The 22,983-nt window shown below is 40.8% G+C and overlaps 1 protein-coding gene across 2 annotated transcripts; it reads right to left on the bottom strand.

Moving 5' to 3' along the window:
* Positions 1–11,541: 11,541 nt before the first annotated feature.
* On the bottom strand, positions 11,542–20,586 carry yy1b (YY1 transcription factor b). 2 transcript variants are annotated; one of them, XM_054618814.1, is made up of 5 exons: positions 19,797–20,586; positions 16,404–16,566; positions 15,118–15,178; positions 14,531–14,689; positions 11,542–12,688 (listed from the first exon to the last, which is right to left on the bottom strand). In XM_054618814.1, exons 1-5 carry the CDS (start codon positions 20,365–20,367, stop codon positions 12,506–12,508), a joined length of 1,137 nt encoding a protein of 378 aa, XP_054474789.1. In that variant the 5' UTR covers positions 20,368–20,586; the 3' UTR covers positions 11,542–12,505. The 2 variants fall into 2 exon arrangements, with proteins under 2 accessions (XP_054474789.1, XP_054474790.1); XM_054618815.1 differs by having other exon boundaries at positions 16,404–16,554; positions 19,797–20,583.
* Between the last annotated feature and the right edge of the window lie 2,397 nt (positions 20,587–22,983).

Here is a 22,983-nt window from a genome sequence, read left to right as displayed (position 1 = left end):
TTTGGAGTTTATGACCTGCGTTCTCTCATTTTTCTTGGGTTGGATTTGTGGCCCGTTGTGGAACACAGGGATTTTATGCCTCGTTTTGAGCTGTTGTGCTCTCTATTGAGGGACCTGTAAGCTTCTCTCATATATATATATATATATATATATATAAATATATATATATATAAATATATATGGGGCCGAGGCAGGCAAACAGGGTTATGGGAAACGTTACATTTGTTTTCTACCTTATAACCAATCAAAGTCGTCTTTACAACAACTTTTGATCAAACTTTGACGACAACAAGGCACAACGATGTATAAAACAACGTCATGTACAAAAATGTTTAGTTGTGTGAGATGCTGTATATCTCAGTACAACCATAAGTGTTCACGTGGTATTGAATACAGTAACCTTGACATGCTGTATTGTAACAAAGAAAGAAACACAGCCTCTCTAGACTCTGAACGCGATCCTTGTCTCCGGCTGCACAGACAGACGGTGACATGTCTTAATTACCTTTTGGAGAGATTTCCAAGTTGCTTTACATCCCAGAGGTGTTTGAACAGAATGTAGTAGAAAGACAGCGCTCCATCTTTTCATCCCCAGACACAGCACAATGCAGTACTTTTTTTTCGTGGCACAAGTCGACTCAGCCTAATACTGCCCTCCGGTTTGAATCGATACATTTTTATCAGATAATTACATAAAGACTCAACTCTGATAGGATTCCTGTCAGGACTGATTTAAGCGACAATTCACACCAACACCAACGGGCATGACAGGTGCGGGACGTAATCTGATATCACGCGTGGATGAGATCCAAAAGGAATGTTCCATTTCCGTATTTTTTACTCACTGACGTTATCATGCAGATGACAACCATTGTAAATGAACTCTGTCGGTGTAAGAGAAACGATAATCACAAGTATGGGAGGACGTCAGCTCTTGATTTTGCTGTTGTTTCTGTTTGATGTTTACCAGTATAAATAAACCAGTGATAAAAGGGACAACTCAGACTTTTCTCATTTTCAGCCTGCCTTGTGAACATCAGAATTAGAGAGCAGCCCCCCTTTCTGAGCTACAATAGATGCATCCCTTTAGTTCAGCAAGCTCAAAAGTGGTAATGACTTTGGGGTTTCGGTAGTCTTGCAGCAGCACGATTCCCCCCTCTCTCTGCGAGCCGTTGGACCTCTGACAGATCCCTGCCCTGAGCCCCTGTGTTTGTTCAAAGAGAGAGGAGGGAAGCAAAAGATGAAAAGAGCGCCGCGCTAGTCACCGGGGACGCCTCCCGCTCTGACAGCGCCGTGCACCGCTCGGACGGCAGCCGAGGTTAAACACGACCTCCACAGTGGGAACCCGTGCACGACTAATTCTACAGTTACAGTAATGTCTCCCTGACAGCAGGACAGACACGATACGCATTATCTGCTGGAATACGAGCTCTGATTCACTGTGGATTTTGGTGGTCGGATGCGGCCTGATTGATTTTTATATCCATGCACTCGTATGTCTCTCTCAGCATGTGTCTCAAAGGATACAGCACATTGTTTGTTGCAAATACAGCATTGTGCAGCGAGACCTGTATGAAAGACATACATTAATAGCTGTTACTCGCACAGGCAGGATTCAAACACTGTAAATTCTTATTTCTTGCTCATTACAGGTGATTAAAATGCCGAGGACCTTGGCTTGAACCTTGGTTCCGTCTTTTTGCGAAAGCCAGAGGTGTGTGTTAATAATAGATGCATTTCTGGGGAGAGAGAGAGAGAGAGAGAGAAAGAGAGGGGAGGAGAGGAGGCGAAGCAGAGAGGAGTACATGGAAGGTTCTGTGAAACAAATATACAGCGACGATGGGTGGGAGGCGGAGGGGGTGAGGGTGAGGATGAAGAAATGGAGAGGGAGCGAGAGGTGCAGAGAAGAAAGCGAGGCGGCTCGGAGACGAGGAGAAAAAGGGAGACGAGAGGAAGAGGGCAGAGGGAGCGAGAGAGAGAATGTAGAGCGAAACAGAACCGAGGAGTGCAGGAGACGGAGAAAAGAGCATCCTTTGTAAGCCAGCCGTGCAGCCTCTGGCTCTTCGGTATTCAGTGCACCTTCACAAAGGGGGTGAGAGGAGAAGAGGAGGAGGAGGTGGCGGCGGGGTGAGTGCGGGTGATCGACCTCGTGTCTGGAGGTCTGGCAACGAGCAGAGCCCCGTGGTCAGATCCCAACCACACGCTCCCCTTCACGAGCCTGACCCGCTTTCCAAACCCCTATAATGTGTTTCCTTGGCCTTTTGTGTCTAGTCGCCTTCCTCTCCGGCCTAATGTCTTGCATCATGCTGACTCACTCCTCTGCCCCCCCCACCCCCACCCCATTGGCCCACTTGAGAGCTGAACCTGCCAATCTGTCTTGCGAGGCTGACCTGCCCTCTGCAAACAGACCGGCCGATCCCTCATCAGTCTGTGCTGATTCGATATGCTGCTCAAATGCCACCCGGGGTCAGAGTGACCGTCAGGAGCATTTTGATTACCCCCCCCCCCCCCCCCTCCTCCCCGCTTTCCCCTCCGCTCTGCTCAATAGTAGCCTCACTGTTCCACTGATTAAATCCATTCTATGCTGTCATTGCTAATGGGCTTTTCATTCCTTTTGTGTGACTTTCACTTGGCTCTGGCAGGACGACTCTCTTTACGGAGCACTTAAACCAACATGGCCATCGATGGCACCATTGCCAGCTTTTAATGACAATCGTGATGTGGGGGAAAATCGCATTTGGGGAGGCACTGATGCGTCCAATTTGTGGTCAATTGTCTTATTTAAAGAGATCGTTGGGCTTATTTCAACAAACTGGAGAGCCTATTAAAATCACAGTTAAAGAGAGGCCTTAATCTAAGAGGGCCGAGGTCCTTCAACAAGTGTGTTAGCACCTTTTGCTCTCCACGCTGCAGCTCGGTGTTTCATTATCTCTGCACAGCAGGCGGTCTTAGTCAAGAGAGACCCACATGAGACATTGTTCCCTTGGCAAGCATTATCCCTTGGAGTACATGTAGAGAGAGCCTGGGACTAGATAAACCAAAATACCACTGATATCAGTCTCAGGGGTGGGTGGGGGGGTGAGGTGTCACAGTGTAAAATATGCACAGGCAATTCCAAAGAGTATGCATTATTGAGAAGAGTAAATGGGTCCAGGGTGAACATCACGGCTCATTAATAGTGGATGTGATTACTGTTTCTGGGAAAACAGCAGTCTGGGTAAAGGGGGCAGATAATTGAAATGGTCAAATCTAAACTAAAGACTTCCTTGTTTACTCAACGACAAACTGTTTCTGTCTCGTCAAAAAGTCCTGATTAGAGCCGACAGCTGATCCTGGTCCAGTTATGATGTTAAACTGCTCACCACCAAAACCCCCCAAAAAACGACTTCTCTCTCTTTGACTAGTGTTTACCTGCCGCTGACTCTGCAGATTTCAGGGGGGTTTTAGAGAAGGGCTTGAGTCATTCATTTTTTATGATCTCAGCTTTTTGAGTCAACCGTGCTTCAATTACCAACAGGAATCTGACAAAGCCGAGACAGAAAATGAGCGAGCATCTTTCTTTTTTTCCTTCTTCGAAATCCCATTAGAAAGCGCCGGAGTCGTCTGAGTGAAGGTCACACAACGGGGGGGCTGCTGACTGAGTGACTTCCACTGATTGACACTCGCCCAAGTGTCACAGACACCAGATTTGGTTTGACGTGAACCCAGATTATCCTGCCCCCCCCCACACTCACCCTGAGGAGTTCCCACGCTGAACAAACAGATGCTTCCTACTCTTCCTCTCGTCTCCCGCCGCCTCCCCCCCCTTCAGTTACATATGCTCCGGGGTGATGGACGACGAAGAGGCTGGCTGCAGTTTGCACCAGACATACCAGGCACCATTAGGGAACCATTTTCTGCCCATTTGCCTGATAGCTGCTATCGCTTATAGAAGTGATTGGCTCTGTCTGCACACCGAGCGTCCCCCATGATGGATCCCTCATTGATTCGCCAGCTCTCTATGAGAAGAACCGAGAAAATGTGCCCGTCAGATCCTATCTCCTATCTATCAGCTGCTGGTGAAGAGGTGGTGGTGGTGGTGGGGGGGACAGTTTAAGCTTCTTTAAGGCTCCAATTCACAGTGACTTACTAAAAGTGCTTATGCTAATCTTGTTATCGCTTCATGCTTCTGGTAACGGAGGACCGGAGGCTGCTGGGAGGTCGAGGGACACGTTGTCTTTGCTAGTCCATCGCAGAAGTGCTGCCAAACTACTGCATGTCACTGCATGCATGTCTGCACTTCACTGAATCACTTCTACACAGAGAGAGAGAGTGAGACAGACAGAGAGAGAGAGAGAGAGAGAGGGAGAGAAATCTGCATGGCTCCAGGGCTTTTCTAACCAGCTCACACCAGGATTATGAATCAGCTGTGTTTCTCTGCGCTAATCTTATTTATTGCTCACAGTGATCTCGTCTTAGTGTGGTTGTTGAGTTGAAATATCAAACCACGGTGTCACATTTAACTTGAATTTCACGCTAATTGGGCACACAGAGCTCACACGCTAACAACACGGAGGTGTGGACAAGAGAATGACAGAGCCGCGGCCCCACAGCTGCTGTTTGATCAGTCGTCACCCTCTGCAGCTGAAGGGAGGACACAGCCACTGCGGGTGAAATTGATAATGTCAGGTAGCGCTCCATAAACAGAGCTTTAAAGGTCCCTTGATCTGACTGGGACCGCGTTTGCAGAGCTGAACCTGAACCTGCAGGCCGATCACATCTCTGGTGCGAGCAGTACAGTCACAGAGATTTGAAATGTAGATGCAAACGGGCTACGCTCTTTTGAAGAGAGTTCACCTTCAGTGACCGCGTGCGGCGAAGCGGGGGACGTGATGAGGATCCTGAAATGAGGCATTAATCAAATAAAGGGCGATTTTTTTGATTGACGTCTGGGGGCTGATGGGAGGAGAGAGGCAGAGGGGGGGAGACGGGGAAAGACTGGTGGAGACTACAGTGAGAGACAGGACTGTACAACCCTCCCACAATCTGGACCAAACAGTCCACCAGCTGTTTGGACGTGTACTACAAAAACACAAAGTACACTCATAGTTATTCAGCACTGAATACACCTAAATACAAAGTGAGTGATCACAACCTGGCCAATTGAGATGGTGGACACTGACAAACATGGCAACAAAGAGAAGACAGATTGACACTGCCTGTGCATTTAGCATGTCCCAATACATATGTCTAATGCAGTATGACATACTACATACTGCATATCGTCCATTTTGCCATATGCAAGATAACATGCTTTTCTGGCTATTCTGACCCACAATCCTCTGCAGCAAGATCCCAGTTAAATGCATACTGCATGCAACAGTACATACTGTATAAGGGCAGCTACAATATGTACTATAAGTAAAAAAGAAAAATATGCAAAGTGGAATGCAGTCTACATTCACAATTGCATACTTTTAGTACACACTGTAGCTGCCCTTACAAAGGATGTGCTGTTGCATGCAGTATGCATTCAATCGGGACATTCTTTGTCATAACAATGCACCTTGACCTTTGACCCTCTTGCTCATTTACCCGCTGCACAGAGTGTTGTAGGTCAGAATAGCGCTGGCGGCGACCTCGGTCTCTGAAAAGTGAGGCCAGTAAGTGAGCCTTTCAACAAAGGCAGACCAGATTTTACTGTGCATGTGTTGAACCCCAACTGATACAATGCGTAATGACCTTCTTATAAACAGTCTATGGTTGTGATGCATGACATCTCCTCTTCTCATTCTTCTCGAAGCCAAAGTGCTTTTAACGTTCATTCTTTCTAAATGGCGATCAGGGGGCGACTCCTTTGGTTGCTAAAAAGGTCTGATTGATTAAGAGTCTATGAGAAAATGACTCTACTTCATATTGATTTATTCCCTCAGTAAACATTGTAAACATGAGTTTATGGTCTCAATCTCTAGTTTCAAGTCTTCTTCAATACAGCATGATGTTCATTAGTAAATTAGGGTCTCATTTCCCCAAAATACATACTTAGCAGGTTATGCTTTAGATATGGCTACATTGTGATTGACAGTTTGCTAGCACAGTGTTGTCTTGTCTGGGAGTGTTTTCTTCATAAAAATGTAACCCTTTCACATTGTGTTTTCAGTTCATAAAGGTAATTGTTACATTTCAGTTGCCTAAAAATGTCCTATTAAGGTTGGACTTAGCTCTATCCTCTTGTGTCACTTCTGGTTGCAACAAAAACAAGATGGCGACGGCCTGAAACCGAGATGGCTAAAGTCTATGGAGTAGCCAGAAAAGCATGCTGGCTTGCATCCTGCAAAATGCATTTGGATGCATTAGGACATCTTGGTAAATTTGGCGTACTGCATTTGACCTACTATGTATTGGGACAAACCAAATCTTTTGTGTCTGGCGTACTAAATGGTATGGCACCATGGGTAGAGGTAGGGACTGAGCAGCTCTCACTGCTTCACAGCAGCCAGTATACACACACTCTTTACCAAATTAAATCTCAGCTTCCAAGAACTCGACACGCTCTCAGACTTCAAAGCCCTCATTATTATAATGTACAATATTTTAGGGCTGCAACTGATAATTATTTTCATTGGTGATTAACCTGTTGATAATGGAGGAGAAAGGACTCAAAGCCTTTGCTTAAGTTAAAAGAGAAATAGAACAATATCAAAGTACTCTATAAGAAGAACAAGCCTCGCATTCAAAATGATGGTACTGTAAAGGTACACAAATACAAGCAGAGCAGGGTACTTATGTTTGAAATGCAGTAGTACTTGTTCTGCAGTAACATTGCCTCTTTGACTGTAAAAATATTGCATATAGCATAATAAGATTGCTAATACTAATGCATGAATAAGCAGCATTTTAATCTTGTAGCTTGTCGAGATGGAGCTTTCTTTTGCTGTTTCTGTTAAATACTATGAATTGTCGGTTATTCAAATGAAACCATCTGAGAAACGTGACAAGAAACCACAACTAAACACTGCTTATGTAACTGCTGATTTCATCTATAACAAGATATTGTATTTTATAAGTCCATCATATATCTTTTTTCATATTAAATCACAGATGATTTACAGCTGCCACATAAATGTAGTGGAGTAAAAGTACAACATTTACCTCAGAAATGAAGTTGAATAGAAGTACAAAGTAGCATAAAATAGAAAGTAAGTCACAAGTAGCTCAAAATTATAATACTGAGTAAATAAGATATTTTAGCTACTTTCCACAACCGGAATCAGTTAATCATTTAGACTATTTGTCAGACAATAGTGCAAAAAAATATATTTCTATTTTATAATTATAATGATATAAAACAGAGAAAAGCAGCAAATCCTCACATTTGAGTACCAGCTTTTTTTTTTTTTGTTTTTTACCTTAATGAATCCATTTATGATTATATGGGGATTATTGTGTATATTTTAATATCATATTGTAATATGACATTCTAAACCATCACACTAAGATTGTAAACCTTGTACAACATATTTTGGCAACAGCGTAGTTAATTACAGCCGTCCCAACGAAGCACAATCTGACAGAGAGAGGATGAGAGAGGAGACAGGTGTGGATAGATAGAGTCTGAAACTGAGGCAGAGGAATGAAGGAAAGGCAGTCTATATATAGGTAGAGACAGAGAGAGAGAGAGAGAGAGAGAGAGAGAGCTGATAACGAGAACTGAGGTGAAAAAAGAGGCTGAGATGCAGAGAGATAAATGACATCCTCTGCTCTTCTCTGCTTTGACACTTCGACAAATAAAGACTAGAATAAAAACCCGAGCGTCTTGACATTTAAAGCGTTCAACGTCGGCCCTCTCGGACGTGTGACGGGTGTCGAACACGGGGTTGAGAATCTGCTGTAGCGATGCTGACAGGGTGGAGCGTTGTGCTCTACGTCTGCAGCGGCAGTCCTGGTATTCAGGGAGTATCTCAGCCTCTCTCGCTCCCTCTCGCTCTCTCTCTCTTTCACATACTCTCACTCTCTCCTCTGTTACCTTGGCAACATATTTTCTGCATGGAAATAGCCTCTCTCGCTGTGCCCACTGCAAAAGAAAAAGAGATTTAAACGGGTCTAGAACATATTTAAGTTACAGAACTGCAGATTAGATGGATTTCAGTTGTATTGTTCTGCATGCCTTAGCATCAAATCAGCGTGTGACGGAACAATGGAGGAGTTAAACGTTATACCCACTGACGGGATTTCACTACATGTAACCAAGGATGTAGAGGAAGGTGTACAAAGAAGTCCTTTTGAACAGTTTCGTACTCGCAGAATAGAGTTTACTCTGTTTATAAAGATTGAATATGAAATTCATCCCTTGACAAGCGGAGCACAAGTGAGAAAAAGATCTTTGGCAGAGGTGTCAAGAAATGTAAAAATAAATAATGAAGCACAGAGGGGCTGAGGGTTTGATCTGCAAGGATTTCCTAATTTAGTCTCCACTCACAGATGAAGGGGTTTAGAGCAGCTGTAACAACTCGGGGTATGTCTGCTGAGGCCGCCTGCTATGCTTCGGTGTGATAAAAAAAAAAAGAAAAAAAAGAAGCTTTGTTTGCTCTCCGCCGGTGCAACGCAGAGAGAGCGAGGGACAAACTAATGAAAGAAAATCCAAGGCGTTGAGATTGTAGGTGAGATCACACTTTCATCTGCAAATAAACTCGGGTTTTACCAAAGCAGAGATGGAGCGAGAGAGAGAGAGAGAGAGTAAGCGAGAGAGAGAAAAAAGAAGGAATAACATCCAGGTAAACATGCAGCACAGAATTAATAACAGGTCTGAAAGGGGCAAAAAAACCAAGTGGCTTGACTCCTGAGAGAGAGAAGCCATAATGAAATAAGCATCTGAAAGAGAGCAGGTGTTGAAGGCTTGACAGACTTCAGCTGCATAACAAGTAGCACATTTACTCTCCCATGCCTTTGTCAATCAAAACAACCAATCCCGTGGATAAATGCTCCCTTAGTATAGAAAAAAAACAGAAAAGAAAGAGACCCCCAAGTGGAATCATGCCTGAATCAGCCTTTACATATATACGCTCTCTCTCTCTCTCTCTCTCACACAGAGTCTCAGGTAGAGGGAGAGTGCGCCTGGTTCTGAATTTCAAGCAGCACGTTGTAAATAAAAGAAAAAGGCCAATAAGACATCAAGAAAGAACTGGAGCTGAATTGATTTATTTTCCTCACCAAAAAAAAAAAACACAAAGCAACACAGTTTTTCATCGTATACTTGGATCATTAATGTGATAGACAGCAAGAAAAGACTCAGGAGAGAAGTCTTCAAACATAAAAGCTCACACACACACACACACTCACACACACACACACACACACACACACACACACACACACACACACACACACACACACACACACACACACACACACACACACACACACACACACACACACACACACACACACACATAGAGAGGTTTGATGATATTGCTGTATCCATCCTCTTTGGGTTTCAGCACCATGGACAGCACTGCCACCACCTAAGCACTACTGTTTGGAACCAGAAGGGGGCAGTAGGAGCAGGTCTGGAGTCTGCAGTGGGAAGAAACCAGGATCAGGCCAAAGTGCAGGATTTTAGCAGGACGCTGAGGTGAGCAGTTGTGATAATCCCACTGGCTGAGCAGAAAAAGGGAATGGATTTATGTGGAAACTCAAAAAACTGCAAGAGCAGACCGAAGGAAGGAAGGAAGGAAGGAGGAAGAGGAAGGAAGGAAGGAAGGAAGGAAGGAAGGAAGGAAGGAAGGAAGGAAGGAAGGAAGGAAGGAAGGAAGGAAGGAAGGAAGGAAATAAATGTCACTGAGCTGATGCAGCTTTGAGAAAGTCTGTTATCCTGAGTCACATGATGAAGAGGTCTACTTTATAAAATATATATATTTCTCTCAATATAACACTTTGGGAAGCCTTAGTTTTTTTTTTTACTAATCACAAGAATTAAAAACACGGGTGAATTTTGTGAAGCTGACGTTATTTTGAAGCAAAAAAAGTGTAACATTTACTGATTTCATAATATCAAATGGACAAACACAACACATTTAAATGGCTTGTAATGGAGATTCTAATGATTTCTGACTATCCAGAGATCTAATAATGAAGTGATTATTTGAGAAAATGATTAGTAAAGATGCTTGTTTAAGAAAGGAGATGCACTTATGACTTCTGGTGACTAGTAGTTCTCTTGAATACCTATGTTGAATACACTTATTGTAAGTCACTTTGGATAAAAGCGTCTGCTAAATGACTGTAATGTAATGTAATGTAATGTAAATGAATCTTTATAGTTAGCCCTTGAATCTTTGTGATAATTAATGTTTTTGCACATTAAGCACACCATTGTTTCTCGTTATTTTTTGAAATGTTTATATTTTCCAATATCGTTTGTGTGGTCATTGATAGATTATTGAACGGGTCTATTGGGAACAGTCCAGAGACTAAAGCCTCTGTGTGATATTATTATTAATATTACTGGTTTTCTAGCAAACAAAGAAGAACAAATATAAATCACTGCATCCATTGATCATAAGTTATACCAAACTATAAAAACTCTACCAGAAGCAATTCGTTCCTTTAAAAAAAAAAAAAAAAAAAAAAAAGTACTAAAGTAAAAGTGCATATGTATTAAAAATAAAAAGCACTCATTGAGCAGAATGGCGCCTGTCTGTGTTATATTAATAATTACGGGATAATTAGTACTGATGCATTGACAGCAGTACGTTAATGTTTAATGTTGTAGCTGACCTGCTGGAGATCATTTTAACTGCTTAATATACATAATTATCTGTAATAATTTATAAGATCTTCTCTTTAAATGGCAAATTGTAATCTGCAAAGTAAGGAGTAACATATTTCTGAGGGGAATAAATGTTTTTCCCTTTAGAAATATAGTGAAGCAGGGGTATAAATGAACATAATACTCAAGTATCACATACTTGTACCTATGCAATTTACTAAGTAAAGGTACTTTACACCAGTGATATTTACTTTAACTGTGTATGAATGGAAGCTAAAAGGAAAAATCTATTTGGATGTTGTTAAAATGATTTGACAGCATGTTGATTTGAAAAGTTGGCAGCAGGTTTTCATCTTCATACATGGCCGCTATGAAGTGTTAACGTTTCATAACATTCAATCACATTTGAATGTTATGCTTTAAAGATATTTAGTTTACTTTCATACATGACGAGGAACAGCAGCGCTCGTGAAGATGGAACTAAAGAATGTTTTCCTGGAGAAATTACTTATTCAATAAAACATTTTTAATATCTTATACAACGCCTCAAATCATAACAGAAGTTTTTTCTCGAGTACATTTCCTGATTAACTGTCTTGATCAACTAACTGGTTAATCAACTTATTGTTTCAGCTCTATATGATCCACCTAAAATTGTATTAAATGGGGTAAAATGTGCCAAAACACTCATTTTAAATAGTTTGTGATAATAACAAGCAGAATAAAGAATATGTTTGGTTAACACCGATAAAGACGAATAACAAATAAATCAAAAAGATGCACTTCATAAAAGCTTTTGTATATTTTGACAGGGTGGGAATGAGCCATTTTATTGTGGGCAGTTGAGATACATGTGTGTAAATATCAACAAAAGGAAGTCAATGGTTGACGTCTGTACATTACATTCTAACAAAGAAAGTGATGGTCTCGCAGTCGATTCAATGTATGCTCCGGGTATTTCAACCGAGACTTCGCTCTGAGTATCTTTATCGTACTCATTCATCTGTGTAAAGACAGTTCATAGAAAATATAAAGCAACTCATGACTAAAAGTTTAATTGGTTAACACTTTAAATCACACCTCTATCTATGTCTACGTAATTTCAATACAGCCATACAATACAAGTATACACGGTTATTTTGTGGTTAGAGAAAAATACAACCAAAGAGGGGTGTGGAGATGCAAACATACAGCTGTTGTTAAACTTCTCATACGTGTGAAACGGGTTCTGTGTCAGCGGTACGATTTCATAATGCACGAGGAGGAAAAAAAATTAAAAAAAATCACGTTTTTTTTTTTTACGAAACATAGCCTGAGGCAAGTGTACAATATGCACACTTGTGGAAAATAAAAGCTAAGTGAAAAAAATAAAAATACTAATAGACTGCTGCTTCTCTGCTCGCTCTGGTAAAAATAAGTCTCTGATGTTTGTCCATGAGTTCCATCTTCTGGCAGCGGAGTGCCACTGGAGAACCAGAGGGACCGTGTTGGCTTTTGGGGGAATAGTCACTGTGTTCCTCATCCAATGTGACAGCAGAAGAAAGGGGACGCAGGAAAAACTAGCTGAATTTCAGTGTTTTTAAGTCTTTTAATCTGTCAGATTCGTCCATATAAATCAATAAGTCTCAAGCTTTTCATTCCGGTCTCATAAGAGGGTTCAGGTGTGCCGCTGGGACGCTTTTTTTTTTCTCCTCCTTCCTTTCTCTTGTCGTCTTTGTGTCTTGACGCTGGTGGATGGGGGAGGGGGGGGCGGCGTTCTCATTGGTTATTTTTGGCTTTGGCGTGTGTGAGGATGTGAGACTTAAGGTTGGTGGACTGAGCGAACTTCTTATTGCAGCCGTCGAACGGGCAGACGTAGGGTCGGTCTCCGGTGTGGATCCGCACGTGTGTGCGCAGGTTGAAGTCCAGAGAAAACCGTTTCCCGCAGCCTTCGAAGGTACACTAAAAGAAACGAGAGGAGCAGGGGGAGGAGTCAGTGTGTGAGATCCAATACATGGGCTTAATTTGACTATTCATGGCGATGCAGAGTCTTGAGAATGACACTCTGCATTTCAAGAGTTTGGAGGGTTGTGTATTTAAACTGTCCAAAAACCAAAGATACAAGAGCAAAAGTTTAAAGAACGGACTTGTGTGTCAGTGTGTTTAACTGTTCTTATGTTAGCTGCAAGCGTCCGGCTAACTAACTTACTACTTACTTACTACTACTTAACAAAACAACTACTTTGGGTTTTACAGGTTATTTTATAAAGATGTACATTAACAGAGTAGTGTATCCAGACTGCGTGGAAGTTGGTCCTTGATGCCATCAAGAGTCTCTCCTGCTCTTAACTGAATTGTCAGTTGTTCATCCTAACAGCCCTCTTGTTACATTAAAAGTGAAAACATACCGTTTGGTAATAAAACAATAAAAACTAAGCAGCCAAACAGAGTTATTATGTTAGGACAAAAACACTATTCTGTTTTTCTCCCCTTTAATTTGAGGATGCTGACTTTTCACCTGCTTTATTCTTAGTCTTTAATAACGATATTGTGTATGCAGCCATCAAATGCATAATTCAGAAATATTACAAGTTATGTGCGAGATGTTTTTAACCAACTCGTGAAGCTAACGTTAGCTTCATTAGATAGCTAACGACTACGGCCACGGCTGTAAATACAAACTAGTCACAGTCGTCGTTTCAGTCGGCAAAATTGACGGCTCGCGCCTGACAATGATGAGCTCCTTAACCAGGAACACTGTTAGTAAATCTGTCAACGCTATCATTGTAAACTGCATATGCGCAAAAACAGAAACTTTGACAGGTGTTGCAAACTTTGACAGGTGTTGCAAAAGTTTGACAGGTGTTGCAAAAGCTAGACAAAAATACAAATTTGATTGAAATATGTCAAAAGTTATTATAAAGAGTAACGGCCAATCCCCACTGAAAGTGTTTTTGAATCCATCACTCAGCATGTCACGGAGCAGATACACTTCCATTTTATTAAATACATCAATCCACCCTGACTTAGTATTGGGAGTTTGGTTTTATTTAAGCTGTCGTGCTCGTTTCTCTCTTCCCCTCTGATTTCTGTGTTTCGCTCAGGACTCGTGCACAGAGATGAGGCTGCACCCGGCAGTCCGCTAACTCGTTGCTCTTGACAGCGATATTAAAAGCTCCGATTCAAAAATGTTGTGCTGAAAAAACTGTGCGTGCAGGCTGAGGTGTTGTTCTATCTGGAAATGCAGTGAATTAAACCAAGTAAGAGTAAAAGAGCTACAAGTGAGGAAGAGTAACCAACTAACGAAAGTAAACTAGTTTATGCAGTGTGAAATGCCAACTGCTATATGAAAACTTGTTTTTGGAGATTACGGCAGGATTTATGGTGTGTTTTTCTAATGTGTATTTACTGAGTGGCTAAAACGGATACTGGCGTTGAAATATGCACCTTTTTATATTTATATGATTTTTGAAATAACTTTCTACATCAAAGGGAGTTCAAATTTATCCGATTGCTTATATTGCTCATATTCTTGAAAAAGTTACCATGTGCAGTAATATTTAGAAAGTTGAGGATGCAATACATGAGATGCAACAAGAATCGTTGTGCATTCAAAGTATTGACACGTGAATCGTAATCGAATGTGATGTCGATGCAGAGTCCTTCCTCTAGTAGTTGGTGAGTCACATTTCTTATCATCCGGTTCTCCTTAGCTCGAATTTGACTCAAAACTGTGACGAGCTTATGTGCTTAAAATCTTAAAAATAGTGCGAGTGGGTGTCTAAAGTTAGTCCGGATGCCAACCTGGAAGGGTTTCTCCCCCGTGTGAACAAGTTGGTGACGTTTGAGTTTGGAGCTCTCGACGAACGCCTTGCCGCACTCGGCGCAGACGTGCACGCGGGGCCCGTGGGTGTGGAGATGCTTCCTCATGGCCGAGTTATCCCTGAACATCTTTGTGCAGCCCTGGAGACACAAACAGAAAGTGCAGACACAGAGTTGACAAGCATATCAGATTTGTAAAGTTTTGCACCAAAAGGGTTTTGATTCCTCGTATATAAATGTCAAGTGGCCCCAGCATTTTTGCTTAATTTCCTTTAAACCTAGAAAAAAGTTGAGCTGCGTCTTTTCTCCCCTGAATTTGCATTGTATTGTGAACAGCTTAAATGGCAGTGAACAATCCTTTACATTAGCTAAACATGCAGAGTTAGGATAAGGTTTGATTGCTCTTGTAAGTACATGAAAATCAATGCACTTTAAATAACCTTTACAGGAATGTTCAATTACCCAGAAAGCAACAAAGCAACCATGTCAGACTATTAAACCCCACCAGGAGCTGTGAGCTCTACTCTGTGCTGAGAAGGTTCATTTGGGGACGACGTCATTAGACTCACTTTATGAGGACAAGCTATCGTCCGCGGAGCGTCGTCCTCTTTGACTTTCCTGGGCTTCATCCTGATTTAGGGAAAAATAAAAAAGGACATGTTATTGAATTTTTAAACAAACAAACAAAAACAGATGTGTTGCAAAGCCATTCCTTTTTACACAAGCGCCCTGTGTTATCTTCTACTCCGGTTTTAATGTTGATTTGCGTTAGTTAATCAATAGCCAGTGTCAGTAAGTGGCTGTCGGTGACGGTGGAAACATCCTCATGTGACATTTCACCTCATGATGGAACATGTTTACAGAAAAGTGACGCACACGGAGGAAAGACTGTGTGAAGTTGTTATGGTAGAGGATCTCATAATGCCCACTCACTATAAACATTCACTGGTCCCTCCGTTAAACAAGCCTGCTATCCAGGCAGCTGACATTTTACAGGCTGCATGATTAAATGACAACACAACTGGATGAATAATAATCAATAAAAATGTCTTAATAACTATATTGATGTTTTTTTCCTTCTGTGAACTGCTGTGGGTTTCATTTTACACATACAAAACATGAACTCACAATTTTTTGGGCAGCAGCACTAGTTTTTTTTGTTATGGTCTATATAATACTTTCTTCTGGTCTACTTCAGCACATAACAATGGTATTGTATAATATTTTTTGTTATAAATAATTATATTTTCTTTATATTAATTTGTCGTCTTCCTCTAATCATAATCTATTGCATCCTTCATTTAACTGCACATATAGTTTGAACATGTGACAAATAAAAACTTTTAAAAATAATTTCTTAAATCTTGAGAGAGAAAAAAAGAAGCTAAATTCCAATAAATAGAAAAGTATGTAAACAAAAGGATTGACCTGTATTTCTTTTCTTGCAGCTACAGTTTTTGTATAAAACTTTCTTCTGGTCTATTTCATCCCATTGCTATGGTATAACCTCCTTAATAAATACTATACACAGAGCTCCATCAAAGCTTTCTGCAGACACACAAACATGCCAACAACTTGTATTAAAAATATCTACTCTTTTCCCTCATTTCTATTTGTACTATTAAATAGAATTATTGTTCTAATCCTTCTCATCTATTACATCCTTCATTTAACTGCACATACAGTTTGAACATGTGACAAATAAAAGCTTTAAATCTTTTCTGGCTTGACAGACTCAAGTTAAACAGAATATCTGACACATGTGTAGAGGGTCACAGCCATGTGTATCTTACACTACATTTAACCTTTGTGATATATATATATATATATTTTGCATATTTATCCTGCAATTCACCTGGCAAACTCGGCCAGCTGTTTGGGGTCGGACAGGTCGATGCCCGGGATGCCACCAGGGGGCAGCTTCTTCCCGGTCATGTACTCGGAGTAGTCCGGAGGGGAGTTCTCCCCGACGATCTGCTCCTCCACCACCGACTCATGGTCGATGTCTTCATGGTGATCTAGGAATACATTACAGAGACTGAACCGATAACATAACGGTGCGTCCCTAGCAACACGCCTGAGGGAGGGCAAACACATCAGGAGTCACATTATTGTTGCATGATTAATTTGGCATTGCATAGAAAAAAAATTAAAAGCCAATGTTCAGTCTAATCCCAAGTATTGTTCACTCCATACTGCATATGGTTTTGCAGGTTTTTACTCTGCAAATGATGCTGTGAACATGTAAAAACAATACTATCTTGCTAAAAGAGAATACGAAACTAAAACATGACAAACGTGCAGAGGAAAAATAAATAAGCAGGGCTTCAACCAGCCAAGGACAATTATAGTCAATATTCAAAATGTGTATAATAAACACAACAAAGAAGAAGGTGTGCACATACATCTAGAGCAGTGGATTGCACATATTTATACTTCATTTACATAAAATGTCATGTATCAAGCATGCAAAACTAAAATTAACTCTTCCAATTAAGACGTGCAATCCTGCTGTCACCCAGCCTGCAGAGTGCACTGGAAGTAGCTCCAGAAATTAATTTTGCAACCTTTAAATATGCTTTATTGACATGCGATGCTGGGTAAACACCTGGTCAACAGTACATTGCATGCAGTACCACCACTCTGCACAGGGGCAGAGCTGTCTGGTGAGCTATCACCAATAGCTGATCGATTCACATTTCCACACATGTTAAACTTTACCACACATACACACAATCATCCAGAGTTGCATTCCTGCAGCACAGTTGTTGCAGCATGCAGATATTCAAACCCCTCAGCTGTCTTATATGTCTATTCAAAATGTGTATAATAAACACAACAGAGAAGAACAAAACAAGGTGTGCATATACATCTAAAGCAGTGGATTTGCACATATTTATACTTAATTTACATAAAGTGTCATGTATCAAGCATGCATTTATATAAAGTGTCATGTATCAAGCATGCAAAACTAAAATTAACTCTTCCAATTAAGACGTGTGTGTGTAATAGAAACTAAACTACTGAATCCTACTGTCACCCAGCCTGCAGAGTGCACTGGAAGTTAATTTTGCAACCTTTAAATGTGCTATTTTGCCATGCAATGCTGGGTAAACAGGACATTGCATGCAGTACCACCACTCTGCACAGGGGCAGCATTCAGCCCGCTGCAGAGGCAGAGCTGTCTGGTGAGCTACCACCAATAATCAATCACATTTCCATGCATGTTAAACTTTCCCACACACATGCATCCACAAATTGCATGCTGCAGCACAGTGGTTGCAGCATGCAGATATCCAAACCCCTCAGCTGTCTTATATGTCTATTCAAAATGTGTATAATAAACACAACAGAGAAGAACAAAACAAGGTGTGCACATACATCTAAAGCAGTGGATTTGCACATATTTATACTTAATTTACATAAAGTGTCATGTATCAAGCATGCATTTATATAAAGTGTCATGTATCAAGCATGCATTTATATAAAGTGTCATGTATCAAGCATGCATTTATATAAAGTGTCATGTATCAAGCATGCAAAACTAAAATTAACTCTTCCAATTAAGACGTGCATGTGTAATAGAAACTAAACTACTGAATTTTGCAACCTTTAAATGTGCTATTTTGCCATGCAATGCTGGGTAAACACCTGGTAAACAGGACATTGCATGCAGTACCACCACCCTGCACAGGGGCAGCATTCAGCCCGCTGCAGAGGCAGAGCTTCCACCAATAATCAATCACATTTCCATGCATGTTAAACTTTACCACACACATGCATCCACAAATTGCATGCTGCAGCACAGTGGTTGCAGCATGCAGATATCCAAACCCCTCAGCTGTCTTATATGTCTATTCAAAATGTGTATAATAAACACAACAGAGAAGAACAAAACAAGGTGTGCACATACATCTAAAGCAGTGGATTTGCACATATTTATACTTAATTTATATAAAGTGTCATGTATCAAGCATGCATTTATATAAAGTGTCATGTATCAAGCATGCAAAACTAAAATTAACTCTTCCAATTAAGACGTGCATGTGTAATAGAAACTAAACTACTGAATCTTACTGTCACCCAGCCTGCAGAGTGCACTGGAAGTTAATTTTGCAACCTTTAAATATGCTTTATTGACATGCAATGCTGGGTAAACACCTGGTAAACAGGACATTGCATGCAGTACCACCACCCTGCACAGGGGCAGCATTCAGCCCGCTGCAGAGGCAGAGCAGTCTGGTGAGCTACCACCAATAATCAACATTTCCATGCATGTTAAACTTTACCACACACATGCATCCACAAATTGCATGCTGCAGCACAGTTGTTGCAGCCTGCAGATATTCAAACCCCTCAGCTGTCTTATATGTCTATTCAAAATGTGTATAATAAACACAACAGAGAAGAACAAAACAAGGTGTGCACATACATCTAAAGCAGTGGATTTGCACATATTTATACTTAATTTACATAAAGTGTCATGTATCAAGCATGCATTTATATAAAGTGTCATGTATCAAGCATGCATTTATATAAAGTGTCATGTATCAAGCATGCAAAACTAAAATTAACTCTTCCAATTAAGACGTGCATGTGTAATAGAAACTAAACTACTGAATTTTGCAACCTTTAAATGTGCTATTTTGCCATGCAATGCTGGGTAAACACCTGGTAAACAGGACATTGCATGCAGTACCACCACCCTGCACAGGGGCAGCATTCAGCCCGCTGCAGAGGCAGAGCTACCACCAATAATCAATCACATTTCCATGCATGTTAAACTTTACCACACACATGCATCCACAAATTGCATGCTGCAGCACAGTTGTTGCAGCATGCAGATATCCAAACCCCTCAGCTGTCTCTCTCTCTATATACATACACATATATACATATATATATATATATATACACACCTCCCCCTCTCTCTCTCTCACTCCCTCCTCCCCCTTCAGCAGCGCCGCCATCTCTGCCTGGCCGCCACTATCGCCATTTTTTCGGGGTGGCCGCCGCCATACTTACTAGTCTGGAGGAATATGGCGGCGCCCATCAACCCTTAAAACATGGCCTCCCTTCAAAACAAAAACATTTCCATGCACCACTCCGGGTTCAACATACCCAAATTACGCACAAATTACGCACAGATTACGCACGCATTTGTGCAGGAATCCGGCTGTCCCTGCAGGACAACGCCCCGAGAAAAGAGGCCTCATGTGGCGGTGCCAAGAGGAAGGTTTCTACTCACCCGATGCCCACATTGTGACAGAGAACTCCCCCTCCAGTGTCTTTATCTGCACCTGCTTCTGTTCCCATTTTCTGCCCCCTGGCTCCCCGCTCATGAAGCTCTTCTTCCCCGTTTTCTTGCCTCCTCCTCCTCCTCCTCGCTTCATCCGACCCACGGTGCTCTTCCCGGCCACGGTGACCAGAGTCTGCTCGATGTACTCGTCCTCCACCCCGGGTGCAGGCACCGGGATGAGGATCTGGTCCTCGAAGCCACTGCCTCCATCCGTGTGCATGTCCGAGTCGTCTCCTCCGACCACCTCCTCCCTGGTCTGCACCAGGATCACCTCCTGATGGTGGTGGTGGTGGTGGTGATGGTGCAGATGGTGGTGGTCGTCTGGAACCAGCGGCTGCAGCGCAATCATAGGCTCATCATCATCATCTTCATCCTCATCATCCTCATCCTCCTCTCCCACCACCGTGGTCTCGATGGTCTCCACCGGGATGGTCTCCACTTCTATTTCGTGCAGCTCCACGATCTCGGCCGGCATCTCGGAGCCGTCCGTCTCGATGTACAGCGTGTCCCCGGAGGACATGTTGAAGTCCGCCAGCGTGCCTGCTCTGGACCTCACAAACACACACACTCTGTCACACACACCTCACACACACACACCCCCAAAGCTCTGCTCCTGCTCGGTCTGTTCTCGCCTCTCTTCCGAGATAACAACTCTCTCTGCGCTCCGTCCCACGACAGATCTCGTTCTCGTTGCCACTGTGCGCTCCAGTAGGGAAATATCGCGAGACTTGACAAACTTTGTTGACATCAGGTTTTTCCCCAAAAGCACGAATTTTAACCTATATATAATACATTTTGCCCATAAAATACACAAAATTAAACTTTGTTGACATCAGGTTTTTCCCAAAAAGCATATTTTAACCTACTTTTTTTGTTCATATGGTTTAAGAGGCATATAATACATTTTGCCCATAGAATACCCAAAATTAAACTTTGTTGACATTATAACCTTTTTTTTGTTTTTATGATTTAAGAGGCATATAATAAATTTTGCCCATAAAATACCCAAAATTAAACTTTGTTGACATCAGGTTTTTCCCCAAAAAGCACGAATTTTAACCTTTTTTTTTTTGTTTATATGGTTTAAGAGGCACATTACATAATAATATCCAGTACCAGTCAAAAGTTTGGACACACCTTCTCATTCAACTACTTTGTTTATATGGTTTAAGAGGCATATAATAAATATTGCCCATAAAATACCCAAAATTAAACTTTGTTGACATCAGGTTTTTCCCCAAAAGCACTCTATTTAACCTTTTTTTTGTTTGTTTATATGATTTAAGAGGCACATTAATTAATTTTGCCCATAAAATACCCAAAATTAAACTTTGTTGACATTTTAACCTACTTTCTTTGGTTTATATGATTTAAAAGGCACATTACATAATTATAGCCAATGCAGTGAACATCTGATCCAATTGTTATATCAATTATTTTTCAAATTAAAGCTATAAATATTAGAAGCTTCATTTGTGGCCTATATTACATTTTTGTAATAATCACATTTTGCACACACCTCACACACACACACCCCCAAAGCTCTGCTCCTGCTCGGTCTGTTCTCGCCTCTCTTCCGAGATAACAACTCTCTCTGCGCTCCGTCCCACGACAGATCTCGTTCTCGTTGCCACTGTGCGCTCCAGTAGGGAAGTATCGCGAGACTTGACAAACTTTGTTGACATCAGGTTTTTCCCCAAAAAGCACGAATTTTAACCTTGTTTTTTTTGTTTATATGGTTTAAGAGGCATGAATAATAATAATAAATTTTGCCCATAAAATACCCAAAATTAAACTTTGTTGACATCAGGTTTTTCCCCAAAAAGCACGAATTTTAACCTACTTTTTTTTGTTTATATGGTTTAAGAGGCATATAATAAATTTTGCCCATAAAATACCCAAAATTAAACTTTGTTGACATCAGGTTTTTCCCCAAAAAGCACTCATTTTAACCTACTTTTTTTTTTGTTCATATGGTTTAAGAGGAACATCTGATCCAATGTTATATTCATTATTTTTCAAATTAATTAGAAATTTTGCCCATAAAATACCCAAAATTAAACTTTGTTGACATCAGGTTTTTCCCCAAAAGCACTAATTTTAACCTTTTTTTTTTGTTTATATGGTTTAAGAGGTACATTACATAATAATATCCAGTACCAGTCAAAACTTTGACACAGGTTTTTCTCATTTTAACTACTTTTTTTTGTTTATATGATTTAAGAGGCATATAATAAATATTGCCCATAAAATACCCAAAATTAAACTTTGTTGACATCAGGTTTTTCCCCAAAAGCACTAATTTTAACCTACTTTTTTTGTTTGTTTATATGATTTAAGGGGCACATTAATTAATTTTGCCCATAAAATACCCAAATTAAACTTTGTTGACATTTTAACCTACTTTCTTTGGTTTATATGATTTAAAAGGCACATTACATAATTATAGCCAATGCAGTGAACATCTGATCCAATTGTTATATCAATTATTTTTCAAATTAAAGCTATAAATATTAGAAGCTTCATTTGTGGCCTATATTACATTTTTGTAATAATCACATTTGCACACACCTCACACACACACACCCCCAAAGCTCTGCTCCTGCTCGGTCTGTTCTCGCCTCTCTTCCGAGATAACAACTCTCTCTGCGCTCCGTCCCACGACAGATCTCGTTCTCGTTGCCACTGTGCGCTCCAGTAGGGAAGTATCGCGAGACTTGACAAACTTTGTTGACATCAGGTTTTTTCCCAAAAAGCACTCATTTTAACCTTTTTTTTTTTTGTTTATATGATTTAAGAGGCATGAATGAATGAATGAATGAATAATAAATATTTCCCATAAAATACCCAAAATTAAACTTTGTTGACATCAGGTTTTTTCCCAAAAGCACTCATTTTAACCTACTTTTTTTTTGTTTATATGGTTTAAGAGGCATATAATAAATATTGCCCACAAAATACCCAAAATTCATCAGGTTTTGAAGCATTTAACCAAAAGCATTTTGCCCATAAAATACCCAAAATTCTTTGTTGACATTTTAACCTACTTTCTTTGGTTTATATGATTTAAAAGGCACATTACATAATTATAGCCAATGCAGTGAACATCTGATCCAATTGTTATATCAATTATTTT

This window comes from Anoplopoma fimbria, chromosome 18 (assembly GCF_027596085.1).
Source record: "Anoplopoma fimbria isolate UVic2021 breed Golden Eagle Sablefish chromosome 18, Afim_UVic_2022, whole genome shotgun sequence".
In the NCBI taxonomy this organism is placed as follows: domain Eukaryota; kingdom Metazoa; phylum Chordata; class Actinopteri; order Perciformes; family Anoplopomatidae; genus Anoplopoma; species Anoplopoma fimbria.
The sequence above is the reverse complement of the archived record's forward strand: the minus strand, read 5'-3'. Positions and strand labels throughout refer to the sequence as shown.